Source organism: Mustela erminea, chromosome 11 (genome assembly GCF_009829155.1).
Source record: "Mustela erminea isolate mMusErm1 chromosome 11, mMusErm1.Pri, whole genome shotgun sequence".
NCBI lineage: Eukaryota > Metazoa > Chordata > Mammalia > Carnivora > Mustelidae > Mustela > Mustela erminea.
In genome coordinates this window covers 62940523-62964119 of record NC_045624.1, presented here as the reverse complement: position 1 = coordinate 62964119, position 23597 = coordinate 62940523, and the positions used below count along the sequence as shown (strand labels likewise).

General features: G+C 35.1%; 1 protein-coding gene across 10 annotated transcripts in view; it reads left to right on the top strand.

Annotated features, from left to right (window-relative positions):
* PHF14 (PHD finger protein 14) overlaps nucleotides 1-23597 on the top strand; it is a 170767-nt gene that overhangs the window by 63166 nt on the left and 84004 nt on the right. For 9 of the 10 annotated variants that reach the window (XM_032303977.1, XM_032303975.1, XM_032303974.1 and 6 more), the window contains exons 13-14: nucleotides 1351-1482; nucleotides 14196-14364. In XM_032303977.1, the coding sequence (XP_032159868.1) occupies nucleotides 1351-1482; nucleotides 14196-14364 (301 nt within the window). Of the gene's footprint in view, nucleotides 1-1350; nucleotides 1483-10757; nucleotides 10820-14195; nucleotides 14365-23597 lie in introns of those variants that run through there. The other variant, XM_032303984.1, reaches the window with a different exon arrangement.

Genomic DNA, 23597 nt, shown 5'->3' with positions numbered 1-23597 from the left:
TTGTCTCAGTAGTTTATAGTGTTCACCACTTATAGTAATTTTACATAGCCTGGGCTTCCTTCCGTATATGAATAGGTTGGGATCTTACTTTTTTAATGTAACTGAGCATATTAACTGGGGAAAGTTAGAAGATGCTAGTGTATTTATGTGTGCATGTATATATACTCCTATATATACTTATATAAGTACATAAATATTCTCCCCACAACTTCTTCCCTTCTGAGAATAGCAGGAGTAATAATACCAATCTCCATAATTATTTTTCATTCTTGGTTGGAGGCTTCCTCCGTAGGTAATAGCAGTTGACTTCCTTGAAATGTGGAAAAAGCCGACTAGTGTTTTAGTGTACAGTATGCAGACTAGCACATTCTCAGCCCAGCTTTTCTAAACAAAGTTGGTTCATTTGGAACCATCACACATAACACAGTGCTTCTGACTTATCACTGCATTCATTTTTGTTCCAGAATGTATTTTACATGATTTTCCTTTTTTACTCTGAGCAACATTGAGATAAAATATTAGTTGTTATTGTTACATTTATATGATTTTTTTTCTAGGATAATTTAAAAATTCAAATATCATTGTTTCTGTATGTTGATGGATGGCTCTTATAGATTCTCAACTTTTCCTTCACTCTTTATGTTCCCAGTATAAAAAAGACCTAGATTTTCAGGTCAAGGGCTTGTGCTCTAGGAGTGGTTATGTTGCTGTTTTGCACAAGAGAAGTTGAATTCCTTGAAAACAAACAAAAATCGAAGTAACAGTTAACACCAATAGTAAAACGCCCCATTCTTTGCAATAAATGTCAATTGGTATATTTTTAAGACTCAGAGTCAGATTTTGGAAAGAGTCTTACTTATAAATTTAGCTTATTTTTATGTTTAAGACTCTTTGAAAAGTTTGTAATTAATGATAGGAAATAAACTGAAGTTTGTTTGTAAGTTAACTTCTTTGGTAGTTTTAGAGAGTAAAAAATTGGGAAGTTTTTTGCTTAATAGCTACCTTTCTAGAGAAAAATTAAGCTAATATTAAATGAGTTTAAGTGATAATTAAAATTGAGATGGTGATGATGTTGAGAATACTATCTTATATATGCCTTTCTCTGAAAGGTTTGACTCTAGAGCAATATTTATATTAGATTCAGCTATTTTTCTATAGTCTCAAACATATTTTGAAGTAATAAGTAGTGACATTATAAAAAAGTATGTGTTATGAGAAGATATTTGATTTTAACAGAAGAAATTTTAAGTTAATCAAGGTGAAATTTTGAAATTAAAAAAATATGCTATGAATAGTTGTTCACTATGATTACTACTATTCTAATCCTTTATTTGCTGCCTTTATTCAAAGTTGTGGAATTTGTAAGAAGAACCACGATCAGCATCTTCTTTTATTGTGTGATACCTGTAAACTTCATTACCACCTTGGATGTCTGGACCCTCCTCTTACGAGGATGCCAAGAAAGACCAAGAACAGTTACTGGTAAGTAAAATGAAAGAGATTTTAATATTAGAAATGGTTTGCTCTGTGTTTCAACAGTGTAAGATGATGTTACGTCGTATTACTTCACAATAAAGTTTTCAGCACATTTTTTAACTTATTTTTTTATAAATGTGTTTCCAACTTTAAGTATAATTGACAATTAAAAACTATATATATTTAAGATCTACAACTTAATGATTTGATATACGTATGCATTGTGAAGTAATCACCATAATGAAACTAACTGACATATCCATCACTTCACTTAGTTTCCATTGTCTTTTTTTGTGGTAAGAACACTTTGGTCATAAATATTTATTATAATATATAAATAAATCTGTATCTGTTTGTTTGACAAATGAATATTGAGTTAATTAAGCTATCATGGTATCTTAGCAATGGTTAAAGCATGAATTCTGTCTCCTGTATTAGTTGTATTTTACTTTATTATACGAATTTCTGAAATGCTTTATTTTTATTTTGAAATTGAATGAATTTATCAGGAATTTGCCTCCTTACTCATCCTTTTCTTGTGGTTTAATATTTTTAAATAGTTTCACTCAAGGCTTTACTTTTAGTATTTTTCATTTGTGCTAGTTATATTTATGTTCAACCAATCTAGAAACATTTGACATACGTTTTTAATTTTTTTCATTAACTTAGGTATATTACATTTCTGCAGATATTTGATAAAAGCTTATGTATGATGAATTTTATCCTTTCCTTAATTTTAGTCCAAGGGAGAGACAAATCAGTTTTAATATGATGATTCTATATAGGAAGAATGTAGAACACGGAAAGTTTTGGAATAAATCTCAGTATTCTTCTTAGGCAAATTGCCTTTCTACATTTACTTTTATTTTTATTTTCTATTTATTTGAGAGAGAGACAGAGATAGTGACAAAGATAGTAAGAGAGAGGATGACCAGGGAGGGGAGGAAGAAGCAGGCTTCCTGCCAATCCCAGGACCCTGGGATCAGGACCTGAGCCGAAGGCAGATGCTTAACCAACTGAGCCACCCAAGTGCCGATCTTTCTACTTTTAGAAAAGAGTAGACCCCAGGTTCTTAAATGCTAATCTATATGAAAAGTTGTGTGTTTGTCAAACACAGTAAGCATGTTTTTTAACCTTATTGTTTTATGTTGTAAAGCATCTCTGTTTATTTTACTGGGAAGCTTACATTCTTTCACCATTTTCACAGGAATGCTTTTTCATAGTGTTCTTTTTTTTTTTTTTTTAAAGATTTTATTTATTTATGTGTCAGAGAGAGAGTGCACAAGCAGGGGGAGTGGCAAGCAAAAAGAAAAGCATGCTCCGCACTAAGCAAGGCGCTGGATGCCGGACTTGGTCCCAGGACCCTGGGATCATGATCTGAGCTGAAGGCAGATGCTTAACTGACTGAGCCACTCAGGCATCCCTCATAGTGTTCTTTATCAGTTTGTCTTGAGAGAGTCCTACTAGTCCTCCCTTTTCAAGTATAATGGAGGGCATAAATATATATATATCTTATATCTGTGCTTTTGAAACCAGAATTTATTAAAAAATGCTGTGGCTTATTAGAATGCCGGCAGTGTTAATAACTGTCCTAGGTGGGTGGTTTTTTTTGCCTTTTTAAAAAAGATTTATTTATCTATTTGAGAGAGCGAGCGAGCGAGCAAGCATGCTTGTGCACATGGCAGGGGAAAAGGGTAGAGGGAGAGGGAGAGAAAGTCTTTAAGCAGACTCCACTGAGCATGGAGCCTGATGCGGGGCTTGATCCCATGACCCTGAGATCACAACCTGAGCCAAAACCAAGAGTCAGACTCCCAAAAAACTGTGCCAACCAGATGCCCTATAAGTGGATGTTTATAAATTGAAAGCCTGTTTGATAGTCTCCAGGGCTAGTGTGCTAGTCATGATCTTTGACATGGAGATGTGTAGTTATGAACTTTTCTAATACTGCTCTGCCTGCAGAGCTTTGGTTTCCAGTAAGTTTCTGGAAGAACTTCACATAAACTGCCTTGCCTGGAATGTTTTAGGGAAAGGTCTCCCCCAAAGACCTAAAACTACTTAGGGTCCTATGCATTGGTTACAGTGTTTTAAAATAGAAGAAGCTAATACCATGGCAAAGTGAAGTCTTCTGTATCTTCTAGTTTTTTTTTTTGTTTTATTTTAAAGATTTTATTTATTATTTGACAGAGAGAGATCACAAGTAGGTAGAGAGGCAGGCAGAGAGAGAGAGAGGGAAGCAGTCTCCCTGCTGAGCAGAGAGCCCAATATGGGACTCGATCCCAGGACCCTGAGATCATGACCTGAGCTGAAGGCAGCGGCTTAACCCACTGAGCCACCCAGGGTGCCCCCTCTTCTAGTTTTTAATAATCAAATTTCTTTTGTCCTCTGAAGTCAACTTAGTTTTGCTTAACACTTAATTGAGTGTTTTAGTTTTAGAGTAAGTTTCATGGAATTATATTTTTCTTTAGTGTATCTCAGTTGTGAGAGGCACTTTTTGCTTTTTCACATTTTCAGTTTAATTTTGAAGTTATATTAAAGATAATAAGTATTAAAGCAATTTCACTTCCCAAGTATTTTTTTATTACCTTTACTCTTTGCCTAAGTCTATTATATATGTATGGTAGAAAAACTGTCTATAATGGTATGCTACTATACATTTTTTACCCATTCTGCATTCTCTGATGCCATATTGGTATTTTGAAATTGACCATGCTTAGTAGTATGCATGATACAGAAATTAGCAAATGCTATAAATAAAGACTTTTTCCCATAGAGAATTAGGCATTAGAAATTTACTAGCACACTACTGCCTAACCTCTGCCTAGGTTCATTTAGTTCTTCTTAGTCTTTTTCTTAGGAAAAAAGGTCCTAGAAAGGTCCTTTTGTCTTAGGGAAAGGGTTCCTATACCCTTATCTCATGACTGGGCTCATTATTGGCTTAGATTTATACAGATCCTACTGGTACACATTTTTGAATGTCACCAATTACTCCTTTTCTTGTCTTTATGCTATGTGTATTTGGTAACACCCTTTCTACTATATACCCCTTATGTTCACTGCTAGCCAAAATTACTATGCAATCTTCCCTTCTCAAATAGCGTATTCTGCTTGGCAGACTGTTCTAAGCACCTCCTGTACTACTTTTGGGAGTTACTAGTTTGAGATATGGATGCTTTCTGTTTGGTCCATACCACAATAGTTCAGTTCACTGCTTATCTTGGACTAATTTAAGACATGTGACAGGAAAGAATAAAGATACAGAGGTAATTATTGATGAAAAGTAGGAAAGTTGAATAAGCTCACATTAGACAGGCTCTGACTTTTCAGTGAAATAGAAGCAGTCTGTGGAAAGGGAAAGCAATTAATTGGGATGATGATGGTGGCTTAAGAAGATAGGAGATAGTTTCTGATAGTTTTGTTGGAAAAAAAATCACAGATGACTTGCTGAGGTTATATACTAAAGAGTGTTTGTGAATTGGTTTAATAAGTGTGATTAATTGATCTTTCTCCAATAATGCTTAGCTGTCCAGGATCAGGAGAGGGAAAAACCCAGGGACTTTTTATGTTGGGTTAGGAATGGGCAAATCAGATGAGAATGCTAGTTGGGTGAGGAATTTGGCAAGGGATAAAGAGGCTAATGAAGGTATGATCTAGGCTCCATTTTGTTTTTACTTACTCCCATTGTTTGAAATTTATTTTGTCTTACTCTTAGTTTATATTATTTTGGTTTGTTCCTTTTTAAATATATATTGTTGCACACTGCCTTATATTCTTCCCAGATAAGCCTGATAGCTATATAAATGAAGTAGTAAGGGTTTGATTTATTAGAGTAGCTCAAATAATAAATATTTCTTTTTTTTTTAAAAGATTTTATTTATTTGACAGATAGAGATCATAAGTAGGCAAAAGCAGGTTGGGGGGGGAGGAGGGAAACTGGCCTCCCTGCTGAGCAGAGATCCCAGTGCAGGGCTCAAATGCAGGATCCTGAGATCATGACCTGAGCCAAAGGCAGAGGCTTAACCCACTGAGTGCCCCATAGATACTTCTTTTAGAGTAATCTTATGTTTCTATCACCGTCTGATCAGAAGTTTTCTTGCCTTTTCTAATTAAAGAATATTCTGGAAAAAAAAAAAACCAAAAAACCAAACCCTGAATATTCTGGAGAGTATTATTTGACAGATAATTGAGTAATATTTATTATATCCTTTTATTCTTTGGGTATACCTTTGTTTATTCTTTTAAGAGAAAAGAAAATCTATAGCACAGACCCTTCAGTTAATAATTTATAGGTTTCTCCCCCATTTTTCTTAATAATTTATCCTTCCCTTCTTCCATTAACTCTTTCTTTTTATCAAGAGATAATTGACATATAACCTTGTTTTAATTTTAGGTGTACAGCATAATGATTTGATGTATATATTGTGAAATGATTACCACAGTAAGTTTAGTTAACATCCATTGTAATACACAGTTAAATGTTTGTTGTTTTTTTTCCCCCTAATGATAAGGACACTTAAGATGTATTCTCTTAGGGGCACCCGGGTGGCTCAGTTGGTTAAACAGTTAAGTGGCTGGCCAACTCTTGATTTCAGTTCAGATCATGATCTCCGGGTTCTGGGATGGAGCCTCGTGTAGGGCTCCACACTTGGGGTAGAGTCTGCTTTCTTGTGCCTCTCCCTTACCTCTCCTAACACAACTCATGTGCATGTGCTTGTGTGTGCTCTCTCAGTTAAAGAAATAAAATCTTAAAAAAAACAATATTTCTCCAAAAAAAAAAAACCAATATTTCTCCAAATATACAATATAGTATTAATAACTATAGTCACCATGTTGTATATTACATCCCCAGGACTTATTTATTGATTTATTTATTTAGAGAGAGAGTGTGGTGAGAGGCACGGGGGAGAGAGAGAGAGAGAATCTTAAGCAGGCTCCATCTTGAGGCTCCATCTCATGACCCTGAGATTGTAACCCAAACTAAAATTGAGAGTCAGATGCTTAACAGACTGAGGCACCCAGGCACCAGCCCCCTTTTAAGAATTATTTATTTATTTATTTAATTTGTATATATTTATGTTTTAACTGGAAGTTTTTACCTTTTGACCACCCTTACCCCTTTACATCTCCTCCCCAACTCTACCTCCTTGACCCCAGCCTCTGGCAACCACCAGTCCGTACTCTTTATTTATGAATTTGTGGGTTTAAAAAAAAATAGTCCACATAAGGGGCGCCTGGGTGGCTCAGTGGATTAAACCTCTGCCTTCAGCTCAGGTCCTGAACTTAGGGTCCTGGGATTGAGTCCCACATCAGGCTCTCTGCTTAGTGGGGAACCTGTTTCCCCCTCTCTCTCTGCCTGCTGCTTTGCCTACTTGTGATCTCTCTCTCTCTATTCAATAAATAAATAAAATCTTAAAAAAATAGTCCACATATAATCGAGATCATACAATATTTGCTTTTGACTTACTTAGCATAATTCCCTCAAGGTCCATCTATGCTGTTGCAAATAGCTAGGGTTTCCTTCTTTTTCATGGCTGAATAATATCCTATTATATATTTCTACCACATTTTCTTTACCCATTCATTCATCAGTGGACACAGGGTATTTCCATGTTTTTCCTCTTATAAATAATGGTGCATGAACATAAGAGTGTAGGTATCTTTTCAAGATAGAGATTTTGTTTCCTTTGGATATACACGCAGAAGTGGAATTGCTGGATCATACAGTAGTTGCATTTTTAGTTATTTTGTTTTCAAAGATTGATTTATTTTAGAGCAAGAGAGCAGACTGGTGGGGTGAGGGGCAGAGGAATAGAGAGAATCCCAAGCAGACTCTTTGCTGAGTGTGGAGCCTGACTCAGAGCTAATCCCCTGACCCAGAGATCATGACCCAAGCCAAAATCAAGAGTCAGATGCCCAGCCAGCTGAGCCACCCAGGAGTGCCCTATTTTTAATTTTATGAAGAACCTCCATGCTTGTTTTCATAGTGGCTACACCAGTTTACATTCCTGCCAACAGTATATGAGCATTCCCTTTTTTCCGTATCTTCTCCAGCACTTGTTATTTCTTATCTTTTTGATGACAGCCATTCTAACAGATTTGAAGTGATATCTCATTGTGGTTTTGATTTATATTGCACTAATGAAGTTTTATGTAGGCACCCGTGAAGATTTTCCTTTAAAAATGGGGAAAACATGGAAAAATCTTAGAGATAAGGGAAAAAACAGACTATGCTATGCAATCTTTGAAGACTGAAAGAAGTAATTTGTAAAGGAAAAAAAGCAAAACATGAATTATATATAATATTTGAGAAAGTGTCACAATTTATTACAGTTAAGAATTCATAAAATCTGTTTTTTCTCTAACATACACAGTAAATTTTTTATAAACTGAATTCATGTACTTGTCTTAGAATTATTATACAACGAAATCATTTTTCTTTAGCAATTGAAAAATTCTAAACCCCCTTCTGAACAAAAAAAAAGTTGTAATATATGGTTCAGGAGTTGGAGATTGTATAGCAAATGAGAAAAATCTCTTGATATTTCATTTCAGTCAGAAGGTTGCCCTTTTGCATAAATCATGACATGAATTTTTATTACTTGTACTTTAAAAATTCCTTTTTAATTAATTGAATATTTTGATTACTTAAGAGTATTTTTAATATTTTGCATGGGAATTATAAAACATAGGATTCTCTTCCCTTAGTAGAATATATTAAGTAAAAATACACAGGATTAAATGTATAAAATAGCAGCTTAGTGGGCTATTAGAAGAAGCCAGGTATGTGTTTTGACATTATCAAGGATAATTATGACTTTTACCCCCAAATATTATCCCATTAATCCCATTGAATTGGACAGGCCATAGCTATATCCTAGATTATTATTCTTAGGATCTTGTGTACTGATTAATGTAGTAGAGATGCTTTTTCATATCTTAAATGATACATAAAAGATAGAGACGATAGTATTTATTAAGGTTGTTGAAAAAGTTTCAAGTAGTGTCTCCATCTGTGTAGAGTTTGTACTTTAACTATCACTTGGCAGTTGTTTTGAAACAAACAGATAAATTTCTGTATTGGTTGTTAAATTTTATTTTGACTTTCTGTGTTGTTCAGTGTTTTGTCGTGGAGTTTAGGGAGTAACAGTTCTGTCAGAGGGCTCTAAAGCAAGTTTCCTTGTGACCTGAGTGTCTTACTTTTGGTGAGGATAATAATGAGCATAAGAAGTTAGAGAATGTCCTGACAAGGATTATTGTTACAAAATGAGAAACTAAAGAAAAAAAAATTCAATTAAAAGAAAACAATACACTGATTCATCCTAAAAAGGTACTTGTTTCTATATCCCAGCAATTCATGTATGTTAAAAATGAATTGGAACTGAGAAACTTTGATTACATTTCACTTCAGCTGGTAGAAATGATCACTTAAGGAAATAGTCCTTTTCTGTGACATAATTAAATCTGTTTCTATGGCCATTTCTGTTTTGATGTTTGTTGTATTTGTTATTATTTACTAATAGTATCTAACATTTCTGGGGTTTTCACAGTTTAGGATTGCCAATAGATTGTTTGAAAATATATTCATTATTTAAATTACGAATATTGTTAGGTGTTTATTGCTCATACTAATCTTTAATCTTTTCATATGGGACAAACAGGAGCAAATAGATATCTTACACTTTATTTGTATTTTAATTTTTTTTAAAAGATATATTTATTTGAGAGAGCGAGAAGAGAGGGTATGAGTGGGAAGGGGCAGAGGTAGAAAATCTTTTAGCAGACTCCCCACTGAGAGCAGGGCCCAACATGGGCTTGATCTCATTACCCATGAGATCACAACCTGAGCCAAAACCAACTGAGCCACCCAGGAGCTCTGTATGTTAATATCCGTGGCATTCTGTGAATCCAAGGAATGAAGTGGTTGGATGTTCTATCAATAGATATATAAAACTTTTTGAGTAACACATGATAAATTACCTACTTTTTTTTTTTTTTCTTATTGGTCATTTTTTTAGTGTTAAAATTTTTCCTCAACAATTTTGGTTAAATGAATGAGAATTTTTAGATATTAAGACAAAAGCCTTAAATATTAGGGGCATGTGGGTGGCTCAGTGGGTTAAAGCCTCTGCCTTCAGTTCAGGTCATGATCCCAGGGTCCTGGGATTGAGCCTGCATCGGGCTCTCTGCTCTGCAGCGAGCCTGCTTCCCACCCCCTGCCTGCCTCTCTTCCTACTTGTGATCTCTGTCAAACAAATAAATGAAATCTTTAAAAAAAAACAGCAACAGTGTTGAATATTAGTTTGCATTTTAACAATTAATGTATATGTCTTATTAACACAAATGTCATATTGCATTTAACTCTGTTACAGGAATTTGAATTTAAAGTTATCACTCTTAAGAAATAGATATTAGTTTGATAATGTTTACTGTATTAGCAAGATATGTGAATTTTGATGCAGTATGACCTCAAATAGTAAGAAATCTTTGAAAATACTCGGTGAGGGAATTCTAAGATTCATTCAAGGGTACTGATGTAAACTAAGATTACTTAAGAAACTAAGGTACTGATAAGTAAACTAAATATGAAACATTATTTTCTGTATTATAACTATTTTTATAGAGATAACACTGTAAGTTAGACTTCTAAAGAACCTGATCATTCTTTTAAATTTAAAAAAATTTCTTTAAATTTAAATTTAATTTAAATTTAATTTCTTTAAATTTAAAGAAAATACATGAAAAAACTTACTTTTAACAGTTTCTAATGAATTTTTAAGTGGGCCTTTATAATTGGCAATATTAAGATTATCAGTAATCATTTTGTAGACTTTTGTTGTCCAAGTGTTAGCCACTAGCCACATGTGACTCCTTGGATTTAAATTGATTAAAATTAAAATTTAAAAATCAGTTTCTTAGTCACACATTACAAGTGTTCAATAGCTATATATGGCTAGTGGCTATTGTACTAAATAGTGCAGTTATAGATAATTCTAACAGAGTTCTACTGGGCTGTACTGATTAGACTGAAATTTCAGTGTTTAATTATCTTTTAATGTTACTCTTGTTTGTTCAGACATTTTACTGTGGCAAAATACACATAACATAAAATTTACCATCTTAATCATTTTTAAGTGGTATAGTCCAGTGGTATTAAGTACATTAGTAATTATTATATTGTCATATTAAATACTATAATAATCTATCTCTATGACATTTTTCAGCTTGTAAAAATTGAAACTCTATACATATTGAATAATAACTCCCCATTCCTCCCTTCCCTCCAGCTCCTGGCAATCACTACTCCACTTTCTCTCCCTATGATTTTAACTACTCTTAAGTACCTCATGTAAGTGGAATCATATAGTATTGGTCTTTTAAGTGATTGGTCTGTTTTGCTTAGACTAATGTCTTCAGGTTCATCAATGTCATAGCATATTGTGAATATTCTTTTTTAAAGCTGAGTAATAGTCCATTGTATATGTACCACATTTTACTTATCCATTTATAGGTCAGTAGTTACTGGGGTTGCTCCCACAGTTAGCTGTTGTGAACAGTGCTGCTATGAATATGGGTGTAGAGATACCTCTTTAAGAATGGATTATATGGTAATTGTATTTTTAATTTTTTAAGGAACCACCATACTGCTTTTTTTTTTTTAAGATTTTATTTATTTATTTGACAGAGATCACAAGTAGGCAGAGAGGCAGGCTGAAAGAGAGAGAGGAAGAAGCAGGCTCCCTGCCGAGCAGAGAGCCCCATGTGGGACTCGATCCCAGGATCCTGGGATCATGACCTGAGCCGAAGGCAGAGGCTTAACCCACTGAGCCACCCAGGTGCCCACCATACTGCTTTTTAAAGCAGCTGTGCAGGATTCCAGTTTCTCTACATCCTTGCAAACAGTTACTATTTTCTGTTTTTTGTTTTGAAAATAGCCATCCTGTTGGATGTGAAGTGCTATCTCATTGTGGTTTTGATTTTCATTTCCTTAATGCTTAGTAATGTTTAGCATCTTTTCTTGTGCTTATTAGCCATTTGTATATCTTATTTTTTAATTTATTTATATTTTTGAGAGAGTGCCTATGGGGAGGGAGGTTTGGGGGGTGGTGACGGAGAGAGAATCTTAAGCAGACTCAATGGACAGTGCAGAGCCCTGAGCTGAAATGAAGAGTCAGTCCCTTAACTGACACAGCCACCGAGGTACCCCTCTATATCTTATTTAAATCCTTTTTCTACATGCATGTGGACTTAAGAAACGATTATAATAGTATAAGCTGTTATGGTATTAATTTTTTTTAATGTATTAGTCTCTTACCTCATGTAAAAACAACAAAAGTAGAGTTACAACCCATTGTTATAATAATATTAGCTTTTATAATTGATCGTGTATTAACCTTTATTGAGATTTTTATTTCTCCATAATGGACTCTGAGTTACTGTCTTGTGTCCTTCCCCCCTCCCCTCACCCTATAGGACTCCACTGAGCATTTCTTGTAGTACAAGTCTGGTGGTATCAAACACCCCCTGCTATTGTTTGTCTAGCATTGTCTTAAGTTCTCCCACACTTTTGAAGGACAATTTTGATGAACATAGTATTCTTAGTTGATAGGTTTTTTTGGTTGCTGTTTGTTTTTCTGGTCATTTTTTTTTTTTTTTTAAGATTTTATTTATTTATTTGACAGAGAGAGATCACAAGTAGGCAGAGAGGCAGGCAGAGAGAGAGGAGGAAGCAGGCTCCCCGCTGAGCAGAGAGCCCGATGCGGGGCTCGATCCCAGGACTCTGAGATCATGACCTGAGCCGAAGGCAGCGGCTTAACCCACTGAGCCACCCAGGCGCCCCAGTTTTTCTGGTCATTTTAACGCTTTTAATATATTGATAACACTGCCTTCTGGCTTCCAGAATTTCTGATGAGAGCTCTGCCTGTAATCTTATTGAAAATCCCTTGTATGTGCTGATTCTGAATTTCTCTCTATTTTCAAGTCTCTCTTTGTGTCTTTTTATTTGGAAAGTTTGATTATAATGCATCCTGGTGTGGGACTTTTTAAGTCTATTTTGTTTGGTACTTGTTGAGCTTCTTGGATTTCATATTATCTCCTTTATCAAATTAGGAAGTTTTCTTTAAACATTTTATCTCTTCCCCCTTTTTCTTCTTTTGGGTCTTCCATGGTGCAAATGTTGGTGTATTTGTCAATGCCCTTACTTGCCGCTTAGGATCTATTCACTTTTTTCCAAGCTTTTTTTTTCTGTTTGTTCCTCAGACTTTGTAGTTTCCATTGTTCTTTCTTTCAGATTTGCTGCACAGATCTGTCCTTTTAATCCCTCTAGTAAATTTTCTATTCCATTATTGTACTTTTCATCTCCCGAATTTCCTTTTGGTTTATATTTAGGCTATCGCTCTATTGATATTTCCGCTTTGTTCAGAAATTATTTTCCTGTCTTTGGCACAATTTCTGTTAGTTCATTGAACATTTAAAAAATAATTCTTTGTCTTGCAGTTCTGCCTTAAGGTCTTCTTCTGGGACAGTTTCTGTTAATTTTTCCCCCATTTTAATGGGCCATACTTTCCTTTTTCTTTGATTAACTTGTGAGGTTTTTCTCAGAAACTGGACATTTGTATTTAATAATGTGATAACTTTGGAAATGAGATTTTCAACCATTTCCAACATTTGCTTTGTTCTCTTAATGTTTCTGTTTGTTTTTGTTTCTTATCATAGTGTGCTGTCTATGCTGAGGATCAGTCTAAGGTGTCAACTTACAGTTTTTTATGTCTTTTCTGAGCCTTTCCCTGGGCAAGTCTGGTCATTTGCTAATTTTTCCTGTATATGCACTTTTTTTTTTTTAAGATTTTATTTATTTGACAGAGAGAGAGAAATCACAAGTAGGTAGAGAGGCAGGCGGAGAGAGAGAGGGGGAGGAAGCAGGCTCCCTGTGGAGCAGAGAGCCCGACGCGGGGCTCGATCCCAGGACCTTGGGATCATGACCCGAGCTGAAGGCAGAGGCTTTAACCCACTGAGCCACCCAGGCGCCCCTATATGCACTTATTTTTGAGTGCCCATGTCTTTTGTGTCTGGCTCCCAAAAGGGTGCAAGGAGAAAAATGAAGGTGGGGAATAATTTTAAGTTCTAGAAGACATTTCAGTCCAAGGGGACCTTACCCAGCTCTTTGTACTTCTGTGATCAGAGCACAGATGTCAATATTTGGAGGACATGGTTTATTTTGGCCATCCTGGCTCCTAATAGCTGTTTGTAAGCTACTGCAGGAACATGTGCAGTGTTCTGCCTGCTGTATGGCTTGGTTGGAGAATGGGTAGCTGTGACTTTGCCTAGAGCTGAAATTGACTGAAATTAATGGCAGTTTACCTGTGTAAGTTTTTCCTTGGAAGTTGCAAGCCTTTACTAGAGTCCAGAGTTTGAAAATAATTACATCAAACAATTTGCCCATGCAGTTGTTTTCTAGGTAGAGAGACAGATTTCTGTTACTTTGGACTTCACCATCAGTGCTGAATCTCTTACGTTGGTTCACTTAAACATATAGCATTATTGTATGTGTTTATGATACTTACAGGGATACAGGAATTGCTTTATATATTTACTATTGTCATTCTTACAGGAGTGTGTATTTTTATATATTCTTCACATGTACCTGAATTTTTATTAATCAAAACCATAGCTAATACTAGAAAATAAAAATAAATATATGAACTTACATTTTTTTCTTTATGTAGGCAGTGTTCAGAATGTGACCAGGCAGGGAGCAGTGACATGGAAGCAGACATGGCCATGGAAACCTTACCAGATGGGACCAAACGATCAAGGAGGCAGATTAAGGAACCAGTGAAATTTGTTCCACAGGATATGCCTCCAGAACCCAAGAAGATTCCAATAAGAAACACGGTAATTTTTTACCTGTTTGTCATAATCATCACAGAAATCTGAGGTCAGAGTTTAAGAGGTGAGAAAGACAAAGGGTGAACATATACTCAGGAGTCAAAGAAAGAAACCATCATATTGCTGTTGGTCATTCTTAAGAATTTATTGTTAATCATGAAATATAATTTATGGTTTATGAATTCAACTTAAAGCATAATAATAATGAATGCCCACGGTATCCACCAGCCTGCTTCAAAAATCAGACATTACGAAAGGCTTTGATGTCCCCTGTGAATCCTTGGTAATTACATTCTCATCTATCTAGCACAGGGGTTACCTCTGTTCTCAACTTTATATTTCTCATTCTTTTCTTTTTTTAATAATGAATCTCCAAATGTGTGTATTCATAAGTAATACGTAGTTTTGCAAGTTTTGAATTTTGTATGAATGGCGTTACTTCTTCCTTTTATTATTTGATACTTTAATCCATTGAATTGATTCATAAATATCTCAGTATTTATATAACCAAGTATCTTTCATAATAAATAAGTGATTTATCTCTCCTTTTGTTTAATTTTTTAATTGTTCCTAGTATCTTCTTAGTTATACTTTTTATTTTAGTACATATATTACATTTTTTGATATTCTGTCCTTAAATTTCTTATAATAATTCTTTTATTAGTTTTTATTTTTCTTGTCATTACTGATCAAAGTGTACTTCATTTCACAATAGTCCTATTACTCTATCAAAATTTTAAATAAAATTTAGCTTTGTGTTGTAGGGAATTCATGACATATATCCTAAGCTTTAATTTCTCATTCAAAATAATATATCACTAAATAAAACTGTTAAAAATGATCATTTGTTCTACAACTTTCTATCCATTTCTGTTAAGTTTAAGTTCCTTTGGGTTATAGTACTAGCACAGTTTTTAGAAAAGTTTGGGCTATTTCATGCTAGTAAAAATGATTTTTCTCTTATTTCAAGAATCTTTTTTGTGGGATATGTAAATTGGTATTCTATTAAATAATTTTATTTTTAAATTCAGACTTTATAGTATGATTAAGTATATATAGCACTTTAATTTTCTTTTGAAGGACTGTCTCTATAGAGTTGTCTCTGAGAACCATCAAAAATATAAAATTTTCATGGCTGCCAGATTGAAGTCACATTTTTATTGAACATATTTTCTTCCCCCGCTATTACTTTCTTTTATACTTTTTCTTTTATACTTTATATCTTTATGATTAAAAGTAACATCATGGTGGTAGTAAAGAAGCAAAAGAGGGATGGAAAGGATTTACATGTTGGAGTATTTTTGTAAATCTTGGTATGTTACTACTATTAATTTAACTTCTGTTTATCCATGCTACTAATAAATCCAGCCATTGTATTATTTTCTCCTTCTTCCTACTATTCGATCATTGGCTATTTCACTTCATTACTTTCTTCAAAGGCTAGTAGGTCAGAATAGGACATGAGGGATTAGCCTACCTTTACCTAAAATTGTTTAATAATAATAATAATAATACCTAACGTTTATTGAGGACTCATCACATGCCAGACACTGTACTGATCCTCTGACTCACTCCCCCTTTTAAAAAATTAGTTAGTATATGACTATTATAACACCTATTTTACTCAAAATGAAACTGAGACACAGAAAGCTTGAGTAACCTACCATGATCTTACAAATAGTAGGCAGAATAGGACTTAACCTCAGCCTGAATTAATACCCTGTGGGTTTTGTTTCTTTTTTAAGGTCTGTAGAAGAAATTTAAGTGAGGTTCAAATGAAGTTATAAAACATTTGGTTTTTAGGTAGCATAGCTGGGAATGTGATACCAGAATGTTCATGTGTCTTTCTTTAGCATAGTGTTATCTATCGTAAGACAGTTACAAATCCACTTACTAACTTGTGTACCTGAATTTGTTCACATTCAATGCAAGATCCAACACTCTTTTTCTTTGCACTTTCTGTTAAGTGTGAAATGTTCCCCCCCGCAAGCTTGTACAAGGGCATTGGTGTCACTGCTTTCAAAAGTCACAGTGCAGTAGTGTAGAAGTTAATTAATAAAATGTTTGAAGGTTATTCTACCTTGAGGAAATTGATATTAAAAAAATAGAAGCAGCAAATCTGTGAGCATACTGACAGCATGTGTGTATATATTAGCCACCAGCATATATTTATTTTGCTATTCTATGTTGGTTTTCTTTTTTCCCTCTAAATTGTGAATACTGTGAAACTTGCTGTAGAAAAAAAGAGTGCATGCTTTGGAATTGGCAGTGAAACTGGAGAAGTATATAGTGGTTTTTGTTTCCTAACTAGTTACTCCAAATCTACGTGAAACATTTGGCTTATTGTATCTCAGCTTTTTTTATTAAGCAACAAATATCTTTTTGATTTGTTCATTTGATTTGATCAGTGTTAAGAGATGGGCCCGTGGACTCAATTTTTGTGCTTGAGTGCCTGCTTTGTGCCAAATAAGGCTGCTATTAGAAGAATGGCATCCACTTTTTTCTGCTGACAGGCAGTTTCCATTTATCGTAGCTGGAGAGTGCAATGGGGAATAGAACACTTTGGCAAACCTTACTATATTTTTATTTTTAGATGCTGAGGAAATTTTGCATTTTATTCTACTCTGATTTCCTTAAGAAGGATTTATAGAACTCTGAATGACGATAGCACATTTTGAGACAGTAGATCCGATAAGATAGATGCTTTTCAAAGTAAGTAGTCCCAGTATTACTTTTTCTTCCTAATTTTTTTCTACCCAAAGATGATAAAAGATTAGCCAGAAGAGTTACTTGAAATAAATGATAGCTTTAAAGAGTTAAAGGTATTTAAAAATAATGGGTTAAAAGAGCTATTTTTGAGTTGTAAGAATGAAAATACTATATTTCTAGAAAATATTCTTCTTGTGCAAAGATGGAGATTCTCTCTGATCCATATTTTCATTTTTTTCATGTCATCTCATATTTAATTGTCTCATATTTAATTGTTAGGTTATTATTTTTAAAAATTGATTCTGGGGGCGCCTGGGTGGCTCAGTGGGTTAAGCCGCTGCCTTCGGCTCGGGTCATGATCTCGGGGTCCTGGGATCGAGTCCCATATCGGGCTCTCTGCTCAGCAGGGAGCCTGCTTCCCTCTATCTCCCTCTCTGCCTGCCTCTCCGTCTGCTTGTGATCTCTCTCTGTCAAATAAATAAATAAAATCTTTAAAAAAAAAAAAATTTTTAAAATTGATTCTGAAAGAATTACTTTTAAATTAAATTTTAACTATGAAAGTAACACTTTGAAAATATTAACTATGAAAGTGAATATTTTTTTGTTATAAGAAATTCAAAAGTATAGTCTCCTTTGGCTTTCCTCCCAACATTACCCTTCCCCAGCCCATGAATCTATGTTTATCATAAGGGTATATATTTTGTACTTTGAAATTTCTTTTGGTGTATCTGTCAAACAAAAAATAAGAAAAAAAAGTGATCCGTGAATCATATGGAAAAGTAATATGGGCATAGTTCAAGAAACATGGAAATAATGAAATATTATTAATAAGTAAAAGAGGAATGATCTGGTTTTAGAAAATTCTTCACATATTATTTCCTGCTCCAGGAATGTAACTTTGTAACATCATCTTAAATTGGCTCACAAATATCCCATCCTCAGTATTTCAGTCTCCCAGGAACCATATTCTCTATTTTATTATTGGACACAAATAGAAGGACTGAGTCTAAGGAAAGAAAAGGACTGAAAAGCATATTTTTATTTAACCATTATCTGTTACTTACTTTGTATTTTATATTAATTGTCATTGCTATGCTATGAAGTAGTTACAAATGTCATTGCCATTTTATAGTTGAGAAACTGAGGCAAAGTGTTTCAAGAACATGCCCAAGGATATACAGCTTCTAAATGTTATACATAGCCAGGAATCAAACTAAGGTAGCTTCTAAGGCCAAACTTTTAAGTGCATCATTATGCTGCTTTTCCATGCAGGATTACAGTGATTGTTCCCAGCACTTGTCCTTGGACCAGAATCACAGGCTCCTGTGCTTTCAGCAACTTAGTGGCTAAAGGTGTGGTCAGGAAAATGGGATTCACTCTGTGGGGAATTAAGGACTTATATTACTGTTGGCATAGATGAGGGTGTGGATGTCAAGAAAACTTTTACCATATGTCAGAGGGGTTCTGCCAAACATTAGAAAAACCATAAATGATATATCTATCCTGAAGCACTGAGTAGGTGGTAGGAACTGACTCCAGATCAAAGAATTTGACAGTGATGATCAGCCCAGAGAACACTGTTGAGTGGGTAGAAAATGAGAATTTGTGGGAAGTTTGAAAGCCTGTGGGGACCATGCAGTGGTTAAGCCTCTGCCTTTGGCTCAGGTCACCATCTCAGGGTCCTGGAATTGAGCCCTTCATCAGGCTCCCTGCTCAGCAGGGAATCGGCTTCTCCCTCTCTCTCCTTCCACCTCTACCCTCCACCCCTGCCTCGCTCGGATTCTCTCTCTTGTGCTCTCTCTCTCAAATAAATAAATAAAATCTTAAAAACTAAAATCCACTATTGATTAGAGGTTAAAGTACACACATTGTTATTAAAAGAATCTAGCAATAGTAATACTTTGTAATTAGGCTTCATGACGAGTAATAAGAATTGCTCTATTTTTAAAGACCATATTTGTTGGTAATCTCATGTTTTCCCTTTCTGGCCATTATCTTTATAATTAGGGTTCTTCTAAAAAAATTTTATGAATGCTTCCAGGAGACATTTTTTCAGCATTTTTCAACTACCAGATGTGTATATTGTATATTGTCTTGTTTCCACGATTTTATTTTTTTGAAATTGTCCTTTTACTTACTTTTCAAAGTGACATTTGATTGTTTTACTTAGTCAATTTCATACTGACTTTTTTATGATAATGACTTTCCAGAGACAAAATATTGATTAGCAATAATAGAAACATGCTTTCTCAGTTTAAGAACACTTTTTACTGTATTATTGTTGTAAGACTGAGTAGGCAGGGGTGAGGCAGATGCCGAAAGAAACCATACACTGAGACTATATCCCACTAATTAAATTTAAAGGATTCTCATTGATTCAGTTTATTTTTATTTATTTAAATTTTATTTATTATTTGACATAGAGAGAGAGATCACAAGTAGGCAGAGAGGCAGGCAGAGAGAGAGGGGAAAGCAGGCTCCCTGCTGAGCAGAGAGCCTGATGCAGGGCTCAATGCGGGGCTCAATCCCAGGACCCTGAGACCATGACCTGAACCGAAGGCAGAGGCTTAACCCACTGAGCCACCCAGGCATCCTGATTCAGTTTATTTTATTTATTTATTTTTTTAAAAGATTTTATTTATTTATTTGTCAGAGAGTGAGCACAGGCAGACAGAGTGGCAGGCAGAGTGGTAGGCAGAGGCAGAGGGAGAAGCAGGTTCCTTGCTAAGCAAAGGAGCCTGATGTGGGAATCAATCCCAGGACACTGGGATCATGACCTGAGCCGAAGGCAGCTGCTTAACCAACTGAGCCACCCAGGCATCCCCCGATTCAGTTTATTTTTAAAGGAAGGCATGGATAGAGTTTTAAAAATGACTTCCTTTGCTTAATGTTGTTTTTCAACTTTTTTAGTCTCCTTGAATCTAAAAGCAACTCTTCATAGAACATTCAACTTCTTTGTAAATCAACCTCTCTTTCCTTCTTTTCTTTTCTTTTTTAGCTTTTTTCTTTTCTTTCTTTCTTGCTTTTCCTTCCTTCCTTCCTTCCTTCTTTCTAAAATATACACAATTTGGGGGGCACGTGGGTGGCTCAGTGGGTTAAAGCCTCTGCCTTCGGCTCAGGTCATGGTCTCAGGGTCCTGGGATTGAGCCCTGCATTGAGCCCCACAGTGGGCTCTCTACTCAGTGGGGAGCCTGCTTCCTCCTCTCTCTCTCTGCCTGCCTTTCTGCCTACTTGTGATCTCTGCCTCTCAAATAAATAAACAAACTCTTAAAAAAAATTTAAAATATACACAATTTTTGATATGGTCAGTCATGTCAAATAATTTCTTAAGTATTTCTTCTGGAGCCCTTTCTCCTCCAGCTGTAATCTTGAACTGGTTTTTCTTTGTCATCCTTGGACTTTTCTTCATCATCATCATGGGACTTCCTTTTAAAGTTTCACAGGTGGAATTTTTTTTTTTGCTTGCATTTAATTTTTTTTCATTTAGTCTCTTACCTTGATGGGACAACTCCTTCAATGATTTATTTAGTAAAGGTTAGTGAGAGGTAAGTTTTTCAGATCTTACATGTCTAAAAATTAATTTTTTTAAAAGATTTTATTTATTTGACAGAGAGAGATCACAGGTAGGCAGAGAGGCAGGCTGTGGGGGCTGGGCGGAGGCCTCCCGCTGAGCAGAGAATCAATGGGCCTTGATCCCAGGACCGTTGGATCATGACCTGAGCCGAAGGCAGAGGCTTAACCCACTGAGTCACCCAGGTGTCCCTGTCCTCTGTCTTGAAATTCCTAGTATTTTCTCTTTTCTGAGTGTATTCAGTGGTATGATTGAGTACCTTGCTTGCTGTGGTACATTTTTATTCATTTCTGGGAGCTTAGTTAGTCCTTTCTATCTAGAAACTTATGTATTGTAGCTCTGAGAAATTAATATTTGTTATTTCTTTCATAATTTTTATTCTCTTTTCTGTTCTCTTTTTCTGGAACTTCTGCTAATTGTATTTTGGTGCTGCTAGATTAGTTCTCTAATATTTTTTTCCTTTTTTTAAAGATTTTATTTATTTATGTCAGATAGAGCACAAGCAGAGGGAGCAGCGGGCAGAGCAGGCAGAAGGAGAAACAAGCTCTCTGCTCAGCAAGGAGCCCAATATGGAACTTGATCCCAAGACCCCAAAATCATGACCTGAGCTGAAGGCAGACACTTAACCTATTGAGCCACCTAGGCGCCCTTCTAATATTTTCATTATTTTTCTTCCTTCCTTCCTTCCTTCCTTCCTTCCCCCCCCCCCTTTCTCTTTTTTATTTTTATTTCTGTGAGGTTTTTCTCAACTTTATATTCCAACTCTTACTGAATTTCTGATTTGGGGATGCATGTGTATTTTTATTGTTCTTTTTTTCTTTTAGTAACAGATTTTTTTTTTCATGATGGCAAGAAACTTATTTTACCTCTTCAGTAATAATCACTTCTCAGTTGTTCTTTTTAATCCTTCATTGTCTTTGTTTCCTTGGGTTTCCTAATTCTGTTCATGTTTGTCCCTTTCATGTTGACGCTTTTAGATGACTAGGGATCCTTAGATGTCCACTCACATATATATTTAATAGTAATTAAGTTTATGTGGGGTTGTTTTTTTCCATAGAGATGGTTTTATGATTGGGGCTTTTCTCTTTGAGAACATCTTAAATGTCAGTATCTACAGGTTTTTCCCCACATCAGTTCATTAGAAGTATTCTCTCATCAGTTAAGTGGTAGGTATAATTTTGACTGCCAGACTCCTGGACAGGTGAGGAGAAAGGGGCTAAAGATCTCATAGTTCAGAAAGCAGAATTCCATGTAAACTTCCTGGTTTCTCTTTGCTACATCACTGCTCCCTTCTCTGTGCCTGATTATCCATTGTGAGCGTTTAGTTATTTTTCTCCAGAGGATAGGCCTCCTGTGTCTGGTGGGAGAGGAGTAATCTCTTGACAGTATAAGGAAGGAGTGGAATCCCTTATACCTTTATGTTAGTGAATTTTAACCCAAAGTAGCATTTTATTTCCTACTATGTGGTGATTTTCACGGTGTGGTAAGTGGAATAATGGTCCTCCACAAAGATGTCCATGTACTAACCCTCAGAACCTGTAAATATGTTCTCTTACATAGCAAAAGGAATTTTGCAGGTATGACTAAAGTTATAGACCTTGAGGTGGAATGTTAACCAGAGTTATCCGGGCCCAGTCTAATCACATAAGTACTTAAAAGAAGAGAACCTTTCCTGGTTGTAAATAAAAGGGACATGTGACTACAGACAATGGGTTAGAAAGATTCAGCATTGGCTTCCTTGGAAGATGGAAAGAAGGGGACTAGCAGTGTTGGCACCCTCTAGAAGATAGAAAAGGCAAGTAAACTGATTCTCCCTTTAGAGCACCCTGAAAGAAATGCAGCCCTGCCAGCACCTTAATTTTAACCCAGTGACACCCATGTCAGAACTGTAAGGTAGTGATTTGTTTTCTTGTAAGCCACTGAGTTTATGATAATTTGTTAACAGCAGTGATAGAAACTAATATAGAGTAATTTGTACATTTCTTTTCACATTTAAAATAAAAATGGGACAATGATTTATAACACTATATTTTTTTACTTGAAGCCACGCATGTTGGAAATGAATGGCACATTCCTTAATATTTTTGGAAAGTTCCAGTGGTACAGTATTTTATTCATATGCAAATGTTTTATATCATTAAATTATGTAAAAAACTCAGTGGGTGTTTTATATTGATTAATAGTTTTTTTTAAACACTGATGGATGTTGAAATAATTTTGAAAGGCATTTTAGTTTTATTTAAGTGTAAGTTAAATATAGAAACTTATCATTTATGTGGTAATGGAAAATTGGTTCATTTTTCTTTAAAGTTTGCTACAGTTAAAATTAACTTGATCAGCTTAATGGCCGATGATTTTTTAATAATAGTTTTATTGAGATATAATTCACATACCATGTAATTCACTCATTTAAAGTTGTATAATATAGTGGTTTTTAGTAAATTCATAGAGTTGTATAGCCATTACCACAGCTACTTTTAGAACATTTTTATTGCGGTGCCCTGCCCCAAATTCCCAACAAAATCCCTATACCCATCAGCAGTGACTACATTCTCCCCGCTCCCAGCCTCGGGCCATGACAACTACTAATTTACTTTCTATCACTGTATATTTGCCTGTTTTGGACGTACCATAATGGAATAATATGGTGGTGCCTGGGTAGTTCAGTTGGTTAAGCATCTTCCTTCAGGTCAGGTCATGATCTCAGGGTTCTGGGATCAAGCCCCACATCCGGCTCTCCACTCAGCGGGAAGTCGACTTCTCCCTCTCCCTCTGTGTGTGCACACTCTTTCTCTCTCAAATAAATAAATAAAATGTTTTTAAAAATGGAATAATACATGATGTTTTCTGACTGGAATTTTTTTACCTAGCATAATATTTTCAGGACTTATTCATATTATGGCATTTATGAGTACTTAATTTCTTCTGTTATTTGTATAATACTTCATTTTATGGCTGT